The 21,174-nt window shown below is 45.0% G+C and overlaps 1 protein-coding gene across 6 annotated transcripts in view; it reads left to right on the plus strand.

Annotated features, from left to right (window-relative positions):
- The window catches only part of MEIKIN (meiotic kinetochore factor), a 53,988-nt gene that overhangs the window by 11,693 nt on the left and 21,121 nt on the right, over positions 1-21,174 (plus strand). For 3 of the 6 annotated variants that reach the window (XM_061621911.1, XM_061621910.1, XM_061621914.1), the window contains 5 exons: positions 2,908-2,998; positions 7,678-7,756; positions 9,760-9,820; positions 11,904-12,044; positions 14,442-14,561. In XM_061621911.1, the coding sequence (XP_061477895.1) occupies positions 2,908-2,998; positions 7,678-7,756; positions 9,760-9,820; positions 11,904-12,044; positions 14,442-14,561 (492 nt within the window). Of the gene's footprint in view, positions 1-1,970; positions 2,026-2,070; positions 2,126-2,907; positions 2,999-7,677; positions 7,757-9,759; positions 9,821-11,903; positions 12,045-14,441; positions 14,562-21,174 lie in introns of those variants that run through there. The other 3 variants (XM_061621912.1, XM_061621913.1, XM_061621915.1) reach the window with 3 other exon arrangements.

The following is a 21,174-nucleotide window of genomic DNA, read 5'->3' on the forward strand; positions in this document are numbered from 1 at the left end:
GTGTACACATAGGCTTCCTCCCTAAGAAAGTGTGTTTCAGATTCCAGCAAAGTTACTCTCTGAATTGCAACCTGTGCCTTGACACTGAGACATGAGAAAAACAGTTGATATTTTTCAATAAGCTGTGCAAACGTTAAAGCAATAGAATAGATCAGTTGTGCATTAATCTAGGACAGGAATAAATGTGGTTCCTCCAGATGTTGGATTCCAGCTCCCATTAGCTCCAGCCTGCATGACCAATGATCAGGGATGATGGGAGCTGTAGTCCAAAAATATCTGAAGAGCTACCCCAGATCTAGGTTAAAATATATTTTTTTAAAAAAACATTGTAAATTCAGTCACAGCTGTAATATGTAATTTTGAGACTAAAATTATTTTATACACACTTATGCCTCTTTATTTTGCATTTTTAGGAAGTAGAATGGGAGATTGGTGTACCCAGACTATATTTTTGTTCTAGACAGGCTTTGGTAGACAGAGGAATTAGACCTACAGATTCATCTTAGTTGTGTTTGTCATGCAGGTTGAGTCATCAGAAGCCCAAGTGACCTATGTGGATAGGAGTGTCTTCTAGCAGCTATGGCTGTGGCTGGATCGCGACTGCTTGGCCGTTGTAGTCCATGCACTGGTAATCTTGAGACTTCAATACACTCTGATCTTGAGATTGCCTTGGGCTTGGTCCAACAGCTCCAGCTAGTGGAGAATACAGTGGCTAGACTGCTGATGGGGACAGAGAACCAGCATCATGTGACACTTCTGCTAAGGCATCTATGCTGGCTACCCATATGCTATTGGGCCAGGTTGAAGGTTCTTGTCTTTACATTATGTGAGTGATGGAGATGAGATACAAGGGCTCAGGCAGTTCTTAAGGTATGTGGAAATCAGGTTGTTCAGGGAACTGCTGGAGCCCTTGTATCTCACCTCGATCATTCACATAATCCAGGGGAGCACTGTTAATTGCCCCCTCCCTGGTTTCAGAAGCCCAACTGGCTTCATCTAGAATTTGGGCATTTAGTGTCACCTGTCCCATGCTGTGGAATACTGTTCCAGCAGAGATTCGGCAGGCATTCTCACTGCTAATTTTTAGATGTCTCTTGAGGATCTTTTTATGCTGACGGGCCTATTCAATGGTTTAAACTTTTCAAGATGAGCCACTCATTTTTATAATTATTTTGAATTCCTGTCATGGTATTTTCTGTTTTATCATACTTGCATATTTTGTTCTACACTACATTGATAATATATATGAGGGGGCAGTCTGTATACTGTACACATTTTTATAATTAACTAAATATTATCCATATGTAATCCGGTGGCGTTGTTCAAGAGTGGTGGCTGATCCAAGTCTCCTCTTTTGGAGACTTTTGATAGTGTTCACTATTGATTTCCTCTCTCTCTCTCTCTCTCTCTCACACACACACACACATACACAGTGATTGGAAACCATTTTTATAAATTGTGTGTGGATGTCACTGATACCTTTTTTTATCTGTCTGCAAAATAATTTTGTCCCTCTTGAAATGCAAAGAACTGTTGATAAATCTGCATATAGTTATGCCAGATTAAATCCCCATTGTTCCCAGAGGGATATACAACTTGAAGTGTGGAGCATTGCTTCACAGTGATACATCCCTTAGTGATATGACAAAGTAATCCCTTAGAAATGCTTTTTATGAAAAAAAAGATTGAGCGTGGCTGCAGCACTGAACATGGCTGCGGTCTTACTATCTGAGATATTTACCTGTGTGAACAATAAGAGGAAAAGTAATCTCTTGATGATTCTTCTACCTCATGTGACTAGACCTTTACAGCTCTTAAAACTGTGCACAGCGAAACCCTTCAAACCAAATAGGCTTTGTTTACAAAGTGTATTAAATTGAGTTGCCAGTAGGGGGAGCTTTCCCCGTTTGAATATGTACTAAGTCTTGGGAGTAGCAAGGAGAGGGTCCATAGTAAAACCTGATGACAATTAAAAGGTGCAAAGGAGTTGTTCTTGCAAATCCTTAGAGAGTGTGTGTTTAACAGGTACCTTGATTTCACAGTTGTATGGATGTTCTTTCAAGTTAATTTCCTTTTGAGAAAGCAGCAGTCCCATGATAGTTCATCCTCTTCTGATTTTCTAGAGGTGTGTTTTCATTAACTAATCCTTCCCCCCTTCATTAACTAATCTGCATCCGAGTGTTTGTTTGGCCTTGTTTGTATCTCATGGTAAGCCAAACTATGGCTTACCTGGACCGTGCAGGCTCCTGGGAAAGCTCACAGCTGCTTTGCTCCTCTCCAGTCTTTTTTACTCTCCTCTGGTAAGCTATGCCAGAGTTTGGCTTGGTTTGGTGTACAAACCCAGGCTTATGGTTAACCTGTCTCCTTGCTAACCATGAGCTGTAGCCAAGAACAAACTTTGAAGTTACTGTGACGTGTGCACTAGGCTGGTGTACACACACATACATCTATATTTTTGCATATGAGAGAGATACAGATAGACAGATAAATGTGTGTATAGTATATGCTTGGTTCTTTCTACCTTGTGTACAAGCATGTATGCAGGGAAATTAATTATACTTATTTCTGGAAACATGTTTTTGGTTGCTGTAGTGTACTGTTAAAAAGCAACCTGGGGCAGCTTTTGGCTGGCACAATCTCTGTGGCCGTGCTACCAGGTATAATTATAATTAAGCCCTTCACTCAGTGCCTGTATACAAAGGGGGTGATGAACGCCAAGCAACTGTGGGCTCTTAAAACATAGGACAGATTCTTACTCTCTGTTTACATCGAAACAAATTCTTTGGATAAGTGCAGGATGTTCCATTAAGATCAATTTATAAGACAGCAGATCTGAAACGTACAATATTTGTTCTGCTTGGTCGTGGTAATGTTGTGTCTGGGAAACATTTGCTTTTTCCCTATTAGGGCACATTGGAAATGCCAGTACAAAAGGCTTACCAAAAATTCATGAAATCTCAGAGGTGACCCAGATGGGCTGTCCTTCAGCTGAACAAAGGTATGGTATACCAGTCATTTCAGATATTCTTTTATGGGATCTGTGGGGAGGTCTGCAGCAGTGGGAGAGGGGTACTTGAGGCCTGACAGGTGTTGTTTGGAGTACAGCTTCCATCACTGCTGACTAGGGTTGCCAGGTGTCTGGTTTTTGCCCGGAGACTCTAGTTTTTTGGGGTCCTCTCCCAGTCTCTGGGTGAGTCACCTTAATCTCTGGACTCTTAGCTTTTATTTAAAAAAATTAAGTTTCTAGGTGGTCTGGTTCAAAAGATATAAACCAAAATGTCAGTGCCCCCCCACAACTTCAGTTAGTACTGCATTTGTTGACCCCTGGCAATACCTAAACCCCATTTCAAGTTCTGAGACCAGTTTCCTTTTCCTGCTTCTCTTATATCAGAAATTCAATGGCTATAAATTAATAGCTTTCAGCAGCATAAAGGGTACTTTCTCTGTACAGGATTGGGACTTGCTTCTGAGTAAACATGCACAGGATAGCACTATAACAGAAGATCACAGCAAGATCATGGTGGGCATACACAGTAAACAATTTTAGTTACAATTATAATAAAAGTGTGCATGCAGGTTTTTTTAATTACTTACAAAAATGACATATAGATTTTATCTTTCAAATAATTTTTGAACAGAAGTTTTGAAAAGTGTACTTGCCACATTGTTATACTTTCCTAATTAAGGAGTCAAACAAGTTTAAATTTACTGGACTGATGAAGAGGGCAGTTTATTTCTCTTGTTCATAGCCTGTTTTAAAAACCTTCCCAATATGAAGCTTTTCTGGGAGTAAACCTGCAATGCTAATTCCACATACCTGGGAGTTAACCCCACTGAATTTAGTAGGACTTACTTTTGAGTAGACATGGTTAGGATTGTGCTGAAAATCAATGGGACTTATGAGTGAACATAGAAATGGATTGCGTTATAAATCTTTCTCTCCCCCTCCGATCCTTTTTTTAAAAACAGTTGTTTATTGGTATGTGCCTTCAAGTCGATTACGACTTATTGCAACCCTATGAATCAGTGACCTCCAATAGCATCTGTTATAAACCACCCTGTTCTGATATTGTAAGTTCAGGTAGGTCTATGACTTCCTTTATGGAATCAATCCATCTCTTGTTTGGCCTTCCTCTTTTTCTACTCCCTTCTGGTTTTCCCAGCATTATTGTCTTTTCTAATGAATCATGTCTTCTTATTATGTGTCTGAAGTATGATAACCTCAGTTTCATAATTTTAGCTTCTAGTGATAGTTCTGGTTTAATTTATTGTAACACCCAATTATTTGTTTTTTTTGCAGTCCATGGTATCCGCAAAGCTCTCCTCCAACACCACATTTCAAATGAGCTGATTTTTCTCTTATCCGCTTTTTTCACTGTCCAACTTTCACATCCATACATAGAGATCAGGAATACCATGGTCTGAATGATCCTGACTTCAGTGTTCAGTGATACATCTTTGCATTTGAGGACCTTTTCTAGATCTCTTATAGCTAGGCAGGGCTAACTTAGGTGTCACTGCTTTTACTTGGAAGAAAACACATACTTTAAAACAAATGTTCTGCAATGGCCAACTGGTTTTGACAATAAACTATGATTTGGGGTGTATGTATTTTTACATCTCCAGTGTGTGTGTGTGTATGGAATATTTCCAACAACGCTGTGAGGTAGGGATAGAAACCAAGGCAGCTCACAACAAGAAATAAAGCCATTTAAAATCCAATAGCCATAAAACATGTATAAAGCAGTTGCAAAACAGCTTAAAGTGGCATGATTCTGAATTTTGTATTGGGTGCGTGAAGTTCCTTAATGCTGAATTGCATTCATGCTTCCTGTGCATGCTTCCTTGTTTGAGTAAGTTTGAGTCATTGAATACATTGGGACTTGCTTCTGAGTAAACATGCATAGGATTGCACTATAAATATCTCTACAGGTTGTGTAAATAATAAACATATTTGACATTCATCCTTATATAAATATTTCTTCACACTATGTCTTGATATGTATCTTATTTCACACTGTGGTTGTAAATTATTTTTTACAAATTATTATTTCCTCTACATTTTAATTGTGCCCTTCTTCCTTGGAGCGGTGATGGTCTCCCTCTATTCTTCTCACCCTGGGGGGCAGATTATGCTGAGAGATGGTGTGCAGCCCATGGTCACCCAGTAAACTTTGTAGCTTATTTCCATTTTAAAATGTAATTAAAATGGTTTATATGTAGGCAAAGTTTATAAAGTAATGCAGATCCACATATAACATTTAAAGCACATGTAACTCGCATTTAAATCGTATGACTTCTCCCAAAGAATCCTGGGAAGTGTAGTTCCCCCTAACAGTTATAGTTCCCACCACCCTTAACAAACTACAGTTCCCAGGATTCTGTGGTGGGATTCATGTGGTTTAAATGTATTATGTGGATCTGCCCTAGTATGCTGTGCATTTATTAGTGAACTGAAAAGTAGAATTTTAAAAAAATACTTTCTAAAACAGGGCTGTAACTCAGTGGTAGGGCGCATGCAAAGGTCAAGATTCAATCTCTGGAAAAGACTATTGCGTGGAATCCTGGAGAGCCATTGCTAGTCCATGTCATCAGTACTGAGCTAGATGGTACCAAATGTCCTGACTTGGTATAATGCAGATTCCTTTGTGCCTAAAAAAGGAAAGAGATCCAAGGGCCACAGTGTCTCTGAAATTTATTTATGTATTTTATTTACAACATTTATACACCACATTATTGTAAAAAACCTCAAAGCAGTTTATAGAAGGAATTGAAACAATTAAATTATTGGCAAAAACAGTTAGACAGGTATTTAAAAACATTCAAAATAATAAAACCAACAATGAGTTAAAAACAGATAAAAAACATAATAGCTTCTACATGCCTGGATAGGCTTGGCTAGACAAAAATGTTTTTAGCAGGTGCCAGAATGACTACAAGGAAGGCATCTGCCTAATGTCAATAGGCAGGGAGTTCCAAAGTGTGGGTACTACCACACTAAAGGATTGATTTCAAGAGGAGAACAAGTACTATGTGGCACCCGTAACATGGAAAGCACACCTTAAACTTGACCTTGCAGGAAATCGGCAACCAGTGCAGATTTCAGAGCAGAGAATTATGTGCTGATAGGGTCTCACTCATGTCACTAATCATGCTGCAGCATTCTGCACTAACTGCAGCCCCTGGATCAGATTCTGCTGCATGGGGATTTCTGTGATCTTGGCTGACTGGCTGCCAGGATTTTTTTTAGTTTTGGTTAGGAACTGACTGGTTGTGGGATGCTGAGTTTTCTGCCTTAGTCACAGGAATCTTCTTGTGGTTGGTATAGTATTGCATTTAGGAAATATCACTGTCTTTTTCTTTTTCAATTTGCATTTCACTTACCTTTAACCTTATTCTCTTACATCCATAGAAGCAACAACAATGGTTCCATGCACTCCACTCTACCCCCTTAAACCCACTGATGATGCACATTGTTTCTTGCCCAATAGTGGTAAAAGAGAATTCACATACTGGGAAGAGTAGCTTCAATTGCTGTTGTTCCCAGTCTATTGTCTGTGAAGGTAGACCAAACTATGTGTTTCTCTTTGTCTATTACTTACTAGAATTGGGTTAGCTGTCAAACTGAGTGTATAACAGCCCACAGAGTAGGCAGCAAAGGTAGAGAATCTTCTTAACTCTTACTCTTTTCTCAAACCTCTTTCTGAAGTGAAGAGTCAAGTCTGTATAGAAGTTTGGAGCAGCCATGTTAAAAGGCAGGCAGGGCATTCCAGGCAGGGGGTTGCCAACCCTACTTGGATATGGATATCTTTGCAGAGGATCCTAGTCAAGCCTTACCAAGAGCACAATCCTAACAATATCTACTCAGTCCTATTGAGTTATATTGGGCTTAGTCCCTTAGTAAGTGTGTTTAGAATTGCAGCCTTCAGAGCATCTGTCTTTACTCCTGAGTGCTTCCATCTAACATCTCCACAACACTAGGCTCCTTTCTTCCTACAATGGCTTTCTGGTGACTGGCCTGGCCTGAGGACACTTAAACCCTTCTTGCCAGAAGCAAGTAGGCTAGATTAAACGTTCCTTACGCAGGCTTTCTAAGCAGGTGAGAAGGAATGGTCCTGTAACTTCAGCTGGACCTGGAAAAACCCTCATTTAGCTAAGATTTCTATCTTAATTTCCTATCAGAGAATTTTTTTTGTTTGGATGGTATGCTCCAAGCAGCTGTGGTTGATACTTAATGTATCAGCTCAATTACATCACTAGGACTTGCCCCATAACATCCTTAGGGCCTGCCCCTGAAATCTCAGGGTTTGGGATGCTTCTGACCTGGCAACCCTATCTCTGACCATTGGCCATGCTGACTGGGAGTGATGGAAGCTGGAGTCCTACAACATCTTGAGGGCACCAAGTTCCTCACCACAGGTCTAGAAAGTCTCAATATGATCCCGCAATTCAGCATTAATTGTATGTATAGACGTTGTGGACGGGGCAGGAACGATTTCTTCAGTTTGGGGCATCATCCCCAGAGCAATAATAATGTCAGCTTCTACTGTTAGTGTGTTGATTAAGTTTAAATTAAGAGAAGCCACCCTTGTCAGAAGTTCCACATATCAGAGATGGTTTGAAGTTGCATGTGAGACATATAGGGCCATAAATGTGCTGTATTTTTTTTCAAAATAGTGTTGAATTAAATTATAACAAAAACAGAAGTATGGACGTGAATAAAGATATCAATGAAATGGACCCTATTCCATTGAAGGTATGAATTTTATTGTTAAATCTCTTATTTCCCAAGAAATCTGTGTGGCTGTAATAGGGTAAAAACAAAGGACTGTACTAACTTCAGTCTCCATTCAACCAAACTACATATGAAGTACTTTCCACACAACCAGTAGTCTGTCATGGAGTTAGCATGCACATCATGCTCAGTCATAGCCACAATTAAGCCAATAAAACTATGGTTTAATTGTGAGCGTGCCCCATGCCATCTGCATAGCTTCCTGCACCTTTGACTGCCGTGGGCAGCACAAACAAGTTACAGTTACAGTGTGAACAAACCTTGGTTTTTTCTGGATTGCTCATGATTTGTTTGCCACAAACAAGCCATGATCTGCATTCACACAACGTGACAAACTATGCCATTGCTTGTTTCTGGCACAGGCAGCGCCCACATTCATGATTTGGACCCACTCTATAATTCTGGTAATAAATTGTTTGATCTAATGTTAATATTTGTATTTTATATTGTTGTCACCCACCCTTGGACGTTATGGAAATCTAATAATAATAATTAAGCCATGGTCTAAAACAAACAGTGGCTTAGCATGATGTGTGAACCAGCATATTATGATTGCTAATACTTAGTGTTTAGGAAACTAGTTCTGGAAGCTTTAAGAATCAGGAAGCTAAGAAATATTGCTCATGCAATAACAGCACAATCTCACTGAATACTGAGGGGGTTAAAATGTTAATGTGAATTCATGTGACTTGACTCTAGTGCAGCCGCCCCATCCTGGTGCCCTTTAGTTGTTTTCGATTGCAATTCCTAGCCAGCATGGTCAGGGATGATGGGAGTTGTAATTAGGGCTGTTCACAGCTGCTGGATGTGCCCCAGGGTCCCGATCTATCTCTCCATCAGGCCAACCTGACCCATGCTGCCTCAGATCCAGTTTCAAATTAGTTCAGGGGTGGGGCTAATATTTCATTAGGTTTTTTAAAAACCCCTAATTAAACATATGGCTGGAAGGGGGGCAGGGGGAGAAGATGTTGCGTCTCTTCCCCCCTTCCCAACTGATAACAGGAGAGTTCAGTTCTGCAGGGTGCTCCTTTACAAGTAGCTTCCCTTCAGAGAAGTAGCTTGTAAAGCAGCATGCTTGCACCTTGCAGGATTGAGGCCTCCAGTTCAACAGCTGTTGCGCAAAGGTATCAATTAAGGGTGGGGTGTCAAACAGGAAGCAGAGTCAGCTGGGCTGCCTGGCCTGACCCGTGGCAATCTGGGGCTGTCTTAACCCAACTCGAGTGATGCCCAGAACCCACCAAATCAGCCCAGTTTGGGCCTCAGCTGAATCCGGTGCACATGTCTGTTTGTAATCCAAAATATCTGGAACTGACCAGATTGGGGAAGGCTGCTCTGCCGCTGTGTACTCTGTAGTTCTGAATTTAAAGAGGAAAAAATTAGTCCCTCTGAGGTATGTAGAGAAGTCAAGGTTGGCAGTAGACACAAGCATAACTAACGTGTTAGCCTCTGTGATTGCTAGGAGAATTACAGTGTGGAGGAAAAAGGGAGGTTGGAGTGCTTCCACTGGTTGGTGAGGAATTGTTGCAAAGACCTATGAATATTGTCAAGGCAAGTTCATGATAATGGCCGCTTCACATTGACTTTTATAGAATTTGCAATTTTATACAAGTTGGCATTACCATTGATAGAGTGTCAGTTCTCAGAAAATAAATGCCATATAGATTCAGCTTTGAATTACTCTCCATAATGTTAGCCTCCACACAGAACATCCTGCCATTCTCCTTGATGAGCAGTTTACTGCTGGTCACAATTTAAAATGGCTTCCATGTGGTCACTGATATTGTGAACCAACTCCAAGAGTAGCTCTGGTTGTTGCTAAGGAACATTTGTTAATGACAAAACTGACTGTGCAAAACTGTTTCTTTCTAGGAAATGATTCTTGTGAATTTTGTATGATCTTAAGGAAAATCTCAGTTTCATCTACATCATACCTTGTCATTTGTATCTTTCACTGTTGCCCTTAGGATTCTTTGCATTTAAACTCTTCCAGTAAAGAGAGCCTGAGAAATAGTGAAACTACGTCAGGTGAGTGTGCTTACGTATAATAGATCAGGAATTCTATTCTTCCAAATATATGTCAAAGTTTTAACTTCCTTAATGTGACCAGTCCTCATGTTAAATAGTACTATATGCAAGTTTTCCTATCTGAACTCTGTGACCAGTGTTGCAGTTTTCCTTAGGACCAATTTGTATTGCTATCATTTCTTTTTCCGCCTCCTCTGTAAGATGAAGAAGGAAAAAAGTAGAATCCTTAGGTGAATCTTGAACAGGGGTGGATAAGAAAATAAGAAGAGTCTGTTGGATCAGGCCAATGGCCCATCTAGTCCAGCATCTCACAATGTTCTCACAATGGCCAGCCAGATGTCTATGGGAAGCCTGCAAGCAGAACCTCAGTGCAATAGCACTCTCCTCTCCTGCGGTTTTCAGCAAGTTATTCAGAAGCATAAACTGTGACCCTCTAGATGTTGCTGAAATATAATAATCTCTGAGTATTGGCCATTCTGGCTGGGGCTGACAGGAGTTGTAGTTTAGGAACATCTGGAGGGCCACAGGTTCATCATGTCTGATCTAGAATTACCAGTGGATTTTCTAGATAGCTTATGTTGAATGTTTGGGCTGCAAGCTGGTGCTAGCAATGTTAGTTCATATAATGTGTCTGCTTATTATAACTGAGACTTCTAAATGTTCAGGTGGATCTGGAATAACAGTCTGTTAATGCATTGAGGGTCTGTATCGCTGAAGAAAGTAGATCATAAATTAATTTTCATCCCCATCACCAATCCTATGAATTGGTTGCTCACAGTGACTGTAAGAGCCTAAGTCCTGGTCATATTCTTCCTTTTAATTTTTTTATTAATTTAAAAAACTATTCTTCCCTAAACATACTGTGTACTTTGGGAGTGGAATGTTGGACTTGATGTGTTCTACTGCCCATTTGTTGAGGGAAAGGGATCTGAAATTCTGAATATCCTTATGAAAAATGGTTAATATTATATAACCACATTTATTCCATTTATTTAACCATTCTAAAACATGGCACTATATAGACGTGGTACTACTTATTCCATCCAGAATACCTCCAGTATGCTCTGTCCTTCATTTTGTGCTTTTACATAGAATAGATATTTCACTGCTTATGATGGGACCTTAATGTTGCACCTGCAAACCACCACACTAGTTTCAGTAGAGAAACTCAGTAGAGTTGGACTGGGAGACCAGATTTCAAGACCCCATTCTGCTGTGAAACTCACTGGGTGACCTTGGGCTAGTCACCATATCTCAGCCTAACAGGGTTGTTGTGAGGACAAAATGGGGGTGGAAAGAACTATGTGCATATCTGCCACCTGGCGTTCCTTCGAGGAAACGTGGGATATGTAAATGTACTTATTATTTTATTATTTCTATTTATGGGGTGCTTTCTTACCAGGTGATCCAAAGTGACTTGCATAATCAAATGTAATAATAAAGAAAACTAATCCTAATATTTAATAAATTAAAAAAATCTATTAGTGTTGTGGTTCTCCATTCTTCTCTCATGCAGTCTTCTCTTTACAGTTCTGTATTGCATAACCTATTGCAACACATAGTCTTAACTAGATCACATGTTCAAATAAGTACACATATTTTAATATTTGTTGTTTGCATAACAACTGTGTGTGTGGGGATGGCAAATCAGGATAGGGGCTGCATCACACAGGGAGGTGTTTTGTTTTTTTAATGAAAAAACCCTCTTTCCCTCTGTACAGTGGTCCCTAAGAGAAGCTACCTTTGGTACCTAGGAAAGCTTTCCTACCCAGGCTGATAAAGGTTTGGGTGGGTGATTTTCATTGGGACTGTGGAGAAAGATGTCAAACCCTCCCTCCCTGTGCAGTATGATCCCAGTCCTTGTTCCCTCCTGCATGGTTGCTGTTTAATTCAAATCAAACACATTAAATGCATGCATGTATTATACATGTTATCTAGTTTGGGGATGTGTATCTTTTGACAAACTGAAACCCACACCTTAATATATGTATGCCTTTATTGGTTGGTATCCAGCATTATGCAAAATGAGTGCTTTCAGACTGAGCAGTATTCTGACCTTTTTTCATTTTGCCTTTAATTCCAGGAATGACATTACCCACAGGCTTGTCGGGTTTTCTGCTGGAATGTTTGGATGAGGATTCTACTCTGGGCTGTAATACAGAATCTAGTGATGGAGCAAGTAGCTATTCATCACCTGAAATATTCAGAGATGAAAGAGATTTAGGTAGACATTGTTTATTTTCTACATCAGGGAGCGACTGTTTGGGGAGAGATATTTGTGCACTATTCTATATTTTTGACTCTGTGCAAATTAGAATATGTGGCAGAGATGGGGGAACTGTTGTTGGACTTTCAACTCTTATCAGCCCCAGCAGGCATGGCCAATAGTTGGGCATAAAGGAAGTTGTAGTCCAAAAACGTCTGGAGGACCACAGATTCCCTGTTCCTGATGTATGGCATGGGTACATTACATTTTTATTTGTTCAGTCAGATCTATTTCGTAGTCAAGTGAGGAAAGCTGTTCTAACAGATTGTTGCCAAATGCCTCTTAATTTAGTCAGGGAATATCTATTTAATCCAAGCCAAGAGTTCAGAGTGTCCCTGGCAATTCTTGACTTAAATTGCATTTTCTGATTGCCCAGGATTGGGCTTAAGCCAGTCTACCATGAATTGATTACTAAAAAATTGCTTCAAATTACATCCTGAAGAACTGTTCAGAGAGAGAGAATTTAGGGAGCAGTTTCACTTGATGAGGCTTGATGATGTGGACAACGAGCTTGCGATAATGCAGCAAGCAACGTGCCCTCTCGACCCTTGCCCTTCTTGGTTTATTAAAGCTTGCCAAGAGGATTTGACCAAGTGGATTCAGAGTGTGGTCAATGCGTAATTGTGAGAGGGAGTGGTTCCAGCCGCCCTGAAAGAGGCGGTGATCCAACCGCTCCTGAAAAAGCCCACCCTGGACCCATTGGTTTGTGACAATTAGCGACCGGTCACAAATACCCCCTTTTTAGGGAAGGTGATTGAGAGGGTTGTGGCGCAGCAATTGCAAGTACTCTTGGATGAAATAGATTATCTTGACCCATTCCAGTCTGGGTTCAGGCCTGGCTATGGGACTGAATTGGCCTTGGTTGCCTTGTTGGATGACCTTCATCAGGAGAAGGATGGGGGGGAAATGACCCTGTTATTTTTACTTGATTTCTTGGAGGCTTTTGAAACCATTGATTATGGTATCCTTCTGGGCCGACTTGGTGAGATGGGTATTGGAGGCACTGTATTACAGTGGTTCCAATCCTGTCTCCAAGGTCATTTTCAGATAATAGCATTGGCTGATGGTTTTTCAGGCCCCTGGCATTTCTGTTGTGGGGTGCTGCAGGGTGCTATATTGTGCCTGATGCTGTTTAACATCTATATGAAGCCCTTGGAAGTGGTCATCAGAAGATTTGTGGTAAAGTGTCAGCAGTACGCTGATTATACCCAACTCTATTTCTGCGTAACATCTGAATCGGGAGAGGCCATGCAAGCCCTAGACCACTGCCTGGACTCGTGACGAGCTGGATGAGGGCCAATAAACTGAGTCTGAATCCTAGCAAGATGAAGGCACTGTGAGTTGGTGGTTCCCGAGTTTGGATAATTGGTCAGTTTCCTGCTTTGGATAGGGTCATACTCCCTCTGAAAGAGCAGGTTCATAGTCTGGGGGTGTTCCTGGATCCATCTTTGTCGCTAGAAGCCCAGGTGACCTCAGTGGCTAGAAGTGCCTTTTACCAGCTTCAGCTAGTAAGACAGCTGCAGCCGTTTCTGGACTGGAATATCCTGACCACTGTTATCCATGCACTGGTAATCTCCTGGCTGGATTACTGTAATGCACTTTATATGGGGCTGCCCTTGAGGTTAGTCCAGAAGCTGCAGCTGGTGCAAAATACAGTGGTGCCACTGCTCAGTGGGGCAGGGTATCGCCAACATGTTACCCCGGTCCTGAAAGAATTGCACTGGCTGCTCATTAGCTACCAGACTAAGTTCAAGGCTCTGGTTTTGGTGTACATATCCCTATACAGCTTGGGACCAGGATACGTGAAAGATCATCTTACCCCTTATACACCCCATTGATGACTACACTGTGCAGGTGAGGACCTCCTGCAGATGCCATCTTATCAAGAGGTCTGTTCTGCACAACATAGGAAGTGGACCTTTAGTCTGTTTTTATGATGATTTGGAGTGTTTTCAGTGTTTTTGTTTGCTGCCCTGGGCTCTTACTGGGAGGAAGGGCAGGATATAAATTTGATAAATAATAATAATCATAGAATAGTAGAGTTGGAAGGGGCCTATAAGGGCATCAAGTCCAACCCCCTGCTCAATGCAGGAATCCAAATCAAAGCATTCCCTACAGATGGCTGTCCAGCTGCCTCTTGAATACCTCCAGTAGAATCTTTATGCTTTATACCCTAATCATCCGACTGAAATAATCCAACTTTATATACAGTTATACAACTTTATGCCCTAATAATCCAATTGAAACCTGCAGAATGTGTTCAAGAGTTAGCTGCTTACAAATGCAATGTTAGCATTGTAGAACTTCAGGCATTTCAGAAAGGGGTTGGACGCCATATTGTGCTTTGTGTTTTAGAAGGAAGCAGCACTAGTTCTGAAGTTTGCCTTGGGCACAGAAATTCAACCCTCTTGGATACCAGCAAAGCCATCAACATAGACAGGATGCCACATCTGCCAAATCTTTCAAAGATATTGGGTAACTTTGAACATCTTAAATAATCATTTGATTCCAAGCTTTAAACCTCTCTTAGATGGAAGGCAGCAAATGTGGATCTGGGAAACTTGGGTCCATGTTTCTGTACTGCAAAGTAGCAGAGCTGGATGATTTTTAAGGTTGTGTTTGCTTTATCAGTCTGCTTGCTCCCTAAGATGTTTTGGGGAGGATCTCTTACCCATGATTGTGATTGTGTCTTTTTTGTGGAAAACCTTGCCGGAGGAGATTCATTTGGCCCCCTTTCTCTCTTTTTTTTTTTTTTGCTGCATGGGTAGAACTTTTTAAAAAAAATTCCAGCAGGTATTTTACTTGCTAGGCTGACCATTTTTATGTGGCAAACCCTTATTTATCACTATTATTTTATTCTTAAATATATTGCATTACAAATATTAATATTTAAATATAATAATGATATAAATTCATCATAACAGTATAAAATGGCATGCAAAATATCATCTAAGACTGATGCTTACAATTAATTACAATACAAAGATGTCAACCAACTTTGGTATGTGCTCAAAGGACAGGCCATAATTCCTAAGAAAAGTGTTAGGGCACAAAAGCTTAAAGCTGCCTAACCATGCTGCTTAATTTGATCTAATGTATAGGTCTGTGGCTATTTAACTGGGGGATGGGGGAGGGTCTGCCCCCCAACTATGCTCAGGGTACAGAGGGATTTTATTATTAGTGACTCAATTTGATATTGAGATTACATTGCTCGAGGACTAAACTCCAACCCAAATTAAGCCCATACATGTTCTGAGAAAAATTGTATACAGTCTAGCTATAACTGCAAATGCTTGCTCTTCTAAGTAGACGTTGGGGGTGAGGGGGGGTAGAGAAAGCTTCCTTTGTAGAAAGGTAAAGCATTGCTCTTTTTACTACAAAAGATAAAAATGAAATAAATATTTTCTTTTCAGTTCTGTCCACAGAGGATTCAGTGTTTTTAGTTTTTATTGTTTGCTATGCAGTTGTTTATTTTAAAAATTACCTTTTTAAGTTACTGCAAATCAAAAATAAAAATAATCCCCAAATATATTTTTATAATAATTGTTTTAATTAATTTTTCTAAGTTTTGAAATTAGAGTTCTTGAGACTTGTTGTTGTTGTTGTTGGTTGTTAATGTATTTACTGGTGGGTGGGTGGGCTAGTAAGAATTTCGCTAGGATAGTAACTTGTGTAAAATGAATTTGCAAGGCTGCATTCACTCCCTTTTTTAAAAAAAGCCTGCTTTCACCTCAATCCAAATGTCAGGGCTTGTACCCAATAGAGAGGTTTCCACGTGCAAGCTGTTTGAATGAAAAAATGGATACCCAGTAATAATTCCTTTAAAAATATCCTGTTAACTACTGCATCTCTCTTCAATTTTTCTGTTTTATGGTTCTTATTGACTATTTTTAATTGGTGTTAGCTGTCCAGAGTGAAGCGAACCTTTTGGAAGGGTGGGGTGTGAGTGTGCATGGATAGGTAGATAGTTATAAAATTTAAAATTGCCTTCTCCACTACCCCCATACTCCTCAATGTGGAAACTTGTCTGGAAATAATGCAGTTCAGTGGTGCGGGGGAGGGAAGTGGTCTGAAGGGGAAAGATTAAGCACCTTGTCCAGTAGCATAGTGGCAAATTCAGAAGTGCGGGGTCCCTTCATGTTAGTTATAGCCACCACCCCCTTTTTTGCTGTGGGGTTGAGAATGAGATCCTTGTTAATGCCTTCTCCCACAACAACAGACATCCTTAGGAGCCAATTGTCAGCTCTACACTGCATCAGCAGTGCCAGGGGGGCTGGAAATTCCTGGGTCTTTGGCAGGGAAGGAAAGTCCTTAGCCAGCAGTCGGGTTGTAAATCTGCCAGGCCTATCCGAAGCGTACTTGCCGAGTCCGAAGTCCAGAAGCGAGGTCAGTGGAGGTCCGGGATCAATTGCCAAGGAGGTCAGTCAAAGAGATGCTGCAGGGAAACTAGGTCTACACAGAGCCACGCCTGACGTTGCAGTCAGCAACAAGCTGCAGCCAAGGTGTGCCTTATAAAGAGCAGGATGGACAGCAGGTGTGAGCCCTCAGCGTTTGGGCCTTAAGGAGACAGGCCTGCCTCTCTTCTGGCTGACCTTCTGCTGTCTACGTTCTGCAGGTGAGGGGGGAGTATCCTGTTCACTGTCTGTGTCTGGCTGCAGGGCCTCTGCTGTCCCTGGGGTGCTCTGCAGCTGAGGGGCAGAAGGAGCTGGATTCTCAGGAGGCTCCTCCGTGTCTCCTGCTGCTCCTGGGTCTGCTGCTGTTACTCCCGAGTCGTTCTCATCTGAGGAGTCCTCTGATGGGGCCATGACACTATCCCCCGCCCCACGACCAACCCTCCGCCTCCCGCCGGGGCCCGGCTTATCCGGGTAGCGCTGGTGGAAGCACCGGACCAGACGAGGGGCATGCACCTGCGTCGCCTCTTCCCACGAACGTTCCTCAGGGCCGTACCCCTGCCAGTCTATGAGGTACTGGAGGCGGCCCCGATGCCTCCGGGAGTCCAGGATCTGTGCCACTTCAAATTCCTCTTCCCCGTCAAATTGTATCAGCGGTGGGGGCCGCGGTCTACTACCCAAGGGGTGAGGCGGGAGAGCGGGAGTCAGCAGTGATCTATGGAAGACAGGGTGAATGCGGAAGGAGGCAGGGAGTTGGAGCCGGAACGCCACCGGGTTAATTTGCTGGGTGATCCGGAAGGGACCTGCATTCCGAGCCGCCAGCTTGTGAGACGGCCGTTGCGAACGCAGGAATTTGGTTGAGAGCCATACCCGGTCGCCTACCTTCAGCAGCGGGCCTGGTTGGCGGTGGCGGTCAGCAAAGCGCTTATACGTGTCCTTGGCCTGCTCCAGCTGCTCCTTCAGGACTGCCTGCAGGGCTTGCAACTCCTGCAGCATGACATCCGCAGTGGGGACCGGCAACGGGGGTCGCACTGAGGGGAAGAATCGGGGGTGATAGCCGTAAGAGGCAAAGAACGGGGTCTGGCGCGTGGAGGCATGCACGGAGTTATTATACGCGAACTCCGCCAGCGGTAACAGATCCACCCAATTGTCCTGTTGGAAGCAGGTGTAACACCGCAGGTATTGTTCGACGGTGGCGTTGGTACGTTCTGTTTGTCCATCTGATTGAGGGTGGTGGGCGGAGGACAAGTGGATCTGGACATTCAGGGCCCGAAACAGGGCCTGCCAGAACCGGACGGTGAATTGGGCTTCTCGGTCAGAGATCAGGTGGTTGGGGAGGCCGTGTAACCGGAAAACCTGGGTCAAAAACAGTTGCGCAGTTTCTGGGGCAGAGGGTAGGCCGGCACAGGGGAGGAAATGGGCCATCTTGGTGAACAGGTCTACGACTACGAGGATGGTGGTCATTCCCCGGGAGGCCAGTAAGTCTGTGATAAAATCCAAGGAGACCGAGCGCCAGGGCCCGGGGGGGTAGGCAGTGGGAGCAGGAGCCCCGGGGGCTTGCCGGGGTGGCTCTTGGCTCACTGGCAGGTGTCACAGGCCGCTACATAGTCCTTGACGTCCGCTTGGACCCGGGGCCACCAGAAATCCCGTAGGACCAGGTGGAGGGTTTTATACGTTCCAAAATGCCCTGCCGGCTGGCTGTCATGGCAGAGGTGGAGCACCTCTCCTCGCAGAGCTCCCGGGGGAACGTACAACCGGTTCCGGTGATACAAGAGGCCCTGCTGCAAGGAAAAGGGGCTGTCCCGGGCGGGCATCCCTGACTGGAGCTCTCGCTGCTGGGCCAGGGCGTAGGGGTCCTTTGGCTGCTGTTCCTGCACCCGGTCCAGGAGGGGTTGCGGCTGGTGGGTAGCTGCGAAGTTCTCTGGGCGAAGAATTGGGCGAAGGGGGCAATCGACCTGCTTGGCTTGGTATTCTGGCTTGCGAGAGAGCGCGTCTGCTAGGGTGTTTCGGCGGCCAGGGAGGTAGGCGACCGTGAACTGGAACCGGGAGAAAAACAGGGACCACCGGATCTGGCGTTGGTTCAGCCGTCGGGCGCTTTGCAGGTGCTCCAGGTTTCGGTGGTCTGTTCGTACCTGGACCGGATGGTGTGCCCCTTCCAGGAGATGACGCCAGGTCTCGAAGGCTACTTTGATGGCCAGTAACTCCTTCTCCCAAATGGTGTAGTTCTGTTCCGAAGCGTTGAGTTTCCGGGAGTGGAACGCACAGGGGAGCAGGGACTGCTTGCTCCCCACCGGCTGAAGTAGGACCGCTGCCACTGCCTTATCCGATGCATCAGCCTCCACTATGTAAGGTCGGGTAGGGTCGGGTTGCTGGAGGATGGGTTCAGATGTAAAGGCGTGTTGGAGGCGCCGGAAGGCCTGTTGAGCGGCCTCGGTCCAAACAAACTTCTCTTTGCCTCGAAGCAGGTCTGAGATGGGCGTGGTGAGTTCGGAGAAGTGGGAGATGAACCGGCGGTAATAGTTGGCGAAGCCCAAGAAGCGCTGCACATCTTTGGGGCTTCGCGGAGCTGCCCAGTGGAGGATGGTCTCAATTTTGGCGGAGTCCATCTGGATACCCGAGGGCGAGATCTGATGGCCTAGGAAATCCACGGTCGTGAGGTCAAAGGTGCATTTTTTGAGCTTGGCGAAGAGGCGGTGCTCCCGCAGGCGCTGCAGCACCGCTCGAACGTGCTCCTTATGTTCCGAGGGGTTCCGCAAGTAGATCAGGATTTCATCCAAGTAGATCACCAGGAAGCGGTCTAGGAGGTCCCGGAAGATGTCGTTCATGAAGTGCTGGAAGACGGCAGGGGCGTTGCACAAGCCAAACGGCATCACGGTGTACTCAAAGTGCCCATAACGGGTGCAGAAGGCCGTCTTCCACTCATCGCCCTCCCGCATACGCACCAGGTTGTAGGCCCCTCTCAGGTCTAGTTTGGTGAAAATGCGAGCGCCCCGCAGCCGCTCTAACAGTTCTGGGATCAGGGGCAGAGGGTAGCGATTCCGAACTGTAATCTGGTTGAGGGCGCGGTAGTCATTGCACAGCCGGAGTTCCCCACATTTCTTTTTGACAAAGAGGACAGGGGCGGCTGCAGGGGACGTGGAAGGGCGAATGAACCCTCGGCGCAGGTTCTTGTCTAGGAACTCTCTGAGGGCTGCCAGTTCGGGTTCTGACAGGGAATAAAGCCGGCCCACGGGAATCTTGGCTCCGGGGAGCAGGTCAATGGGACAGTCGTAAGGACGATGGGGCGGCAACTGGTCTGCCTCTTGCTTCCCAAACACATCCGCGAACTCCCGGTACTGTTCCGGTAAGGCCTCGGGCACGGAGCTTGCCTCCTGGGTCATCAGGATGCGCTCCTTCGGCCTCCAGCAGTTGGCTTGGCAATAGGGGGATCCGAGGGTCAGTCGGCCCGTGGACCACTGGATGATGGGGTCATGCCGCTGGAGCCATGCCAGGCCCAGCACGACCGGGAAGTGGGGTGCGGCAGCCAGGTAGAACTGGAGGCTTTCCTCGTGCTCCCCCAGGGCCATGTCGAGCGGCAGTGTCTCCTGTACTACAGGGCCCGAGGCGAGAAGCCGGCCATCAATAGTCTCCACCAGGAGGGGGCGGTGAATGGGTTGACTAGGAACCCGGTGGAGCTTGGCAAAGGACACGTCCATAAAATTGCTGGTGGATCCTGAGTCCAGCATGGCGGGTACTTGTAGGGTCCCCCTTCCGGGGACTGTCAGTGCGATCAACACGGTCAGATGCTTGGGCGGTGAGGAACTGAGGTGGCAGGCCCCTTGAACCATGAGGGTGCCCCGGCTCAGGGGCCTGTGAAGGCCGGGGCATGGGCATTTCCAGAGGCAGGGGCTGTGGGTCGTTTCGCGGAACACTGGGCTGCAAAATGTCCCGAGGTCCCGCAATACAGGCAGAGGCCCTGTTGCCGGCGTTGCAGCTTTTCGGCCGCAGAGAGACGTGTCCGAGCCCCTCCCAGCTGCATCGGTTCTGCCGGGGGTGTAGGGTCCTTGCCGACAGGCTCCAAGGGCCCAGCCACTGGGGCTGATGCTCTGTAGACTGGCCGGGGTCAGTTGGCAGCACGCCTGCTTTCCAGCCTCCCGTCAATCTGGAGACACAGGCGTATGAGGGCTTGCAGGGTTCCAGGGCGCTCCACCCTAGCTAGCTCATCCAGGAGCTCATCCGACAGCCCCTCCTGAAACTGGTCCATGAGAGCGGCTTCGTTCCAGCCCAGGGTTTGTTGCAATAGACGAAAGTCTGTTACATATTCCCCCAAGGGGCGTCAGCCTTGCCGCAGCCTGCGTATCCGGCGGTTGGCTGTGGCAGATTGGACTGGGTCCTCAAACATAGCCTTCAGTTCTCTGGTGAAGGCGGCTAGGTCGTTGAGCACGGGGCTCCGCTCGAGGAGCAGGGGCGTGGCCCATCTAGCTCCGCCCCGGTGCAGAGGTTAATCAAGAATCCCACCCGGGTCTTATCATCTGGGAAGGTCTCTGGGCGTAACTCCATGAAGAGCTGGGCCTGGGCCAAGAAGGCTGAGAGCTGGTCGGAAGCCCCAGTAAATTTCTCTGGGAGAGTCACAGGGCACTTGGCTCTCCCTGTAGGGAGAGGGGGTGGGGCTGCTGCTAGCTGGGTTTGCAAGCCTTGGACGGCCAACAGCAGCTGGT

Source organism: Rhineura floridana, chromosome 3, assembly GCF_030035675.1.
Source record: "Rhineura floridana isolate rRhiFlo1 chromosome 3, rRhiFlo1.hap2, whole genome shotgun sequence".
In the NCBI taxonomy this organism is placed as follows: Eukaryota; Metazoa; Chordata; class Lepidosauria; order Squamata; family Rhineuridae; genus Rhineura; species Rhineura floridana.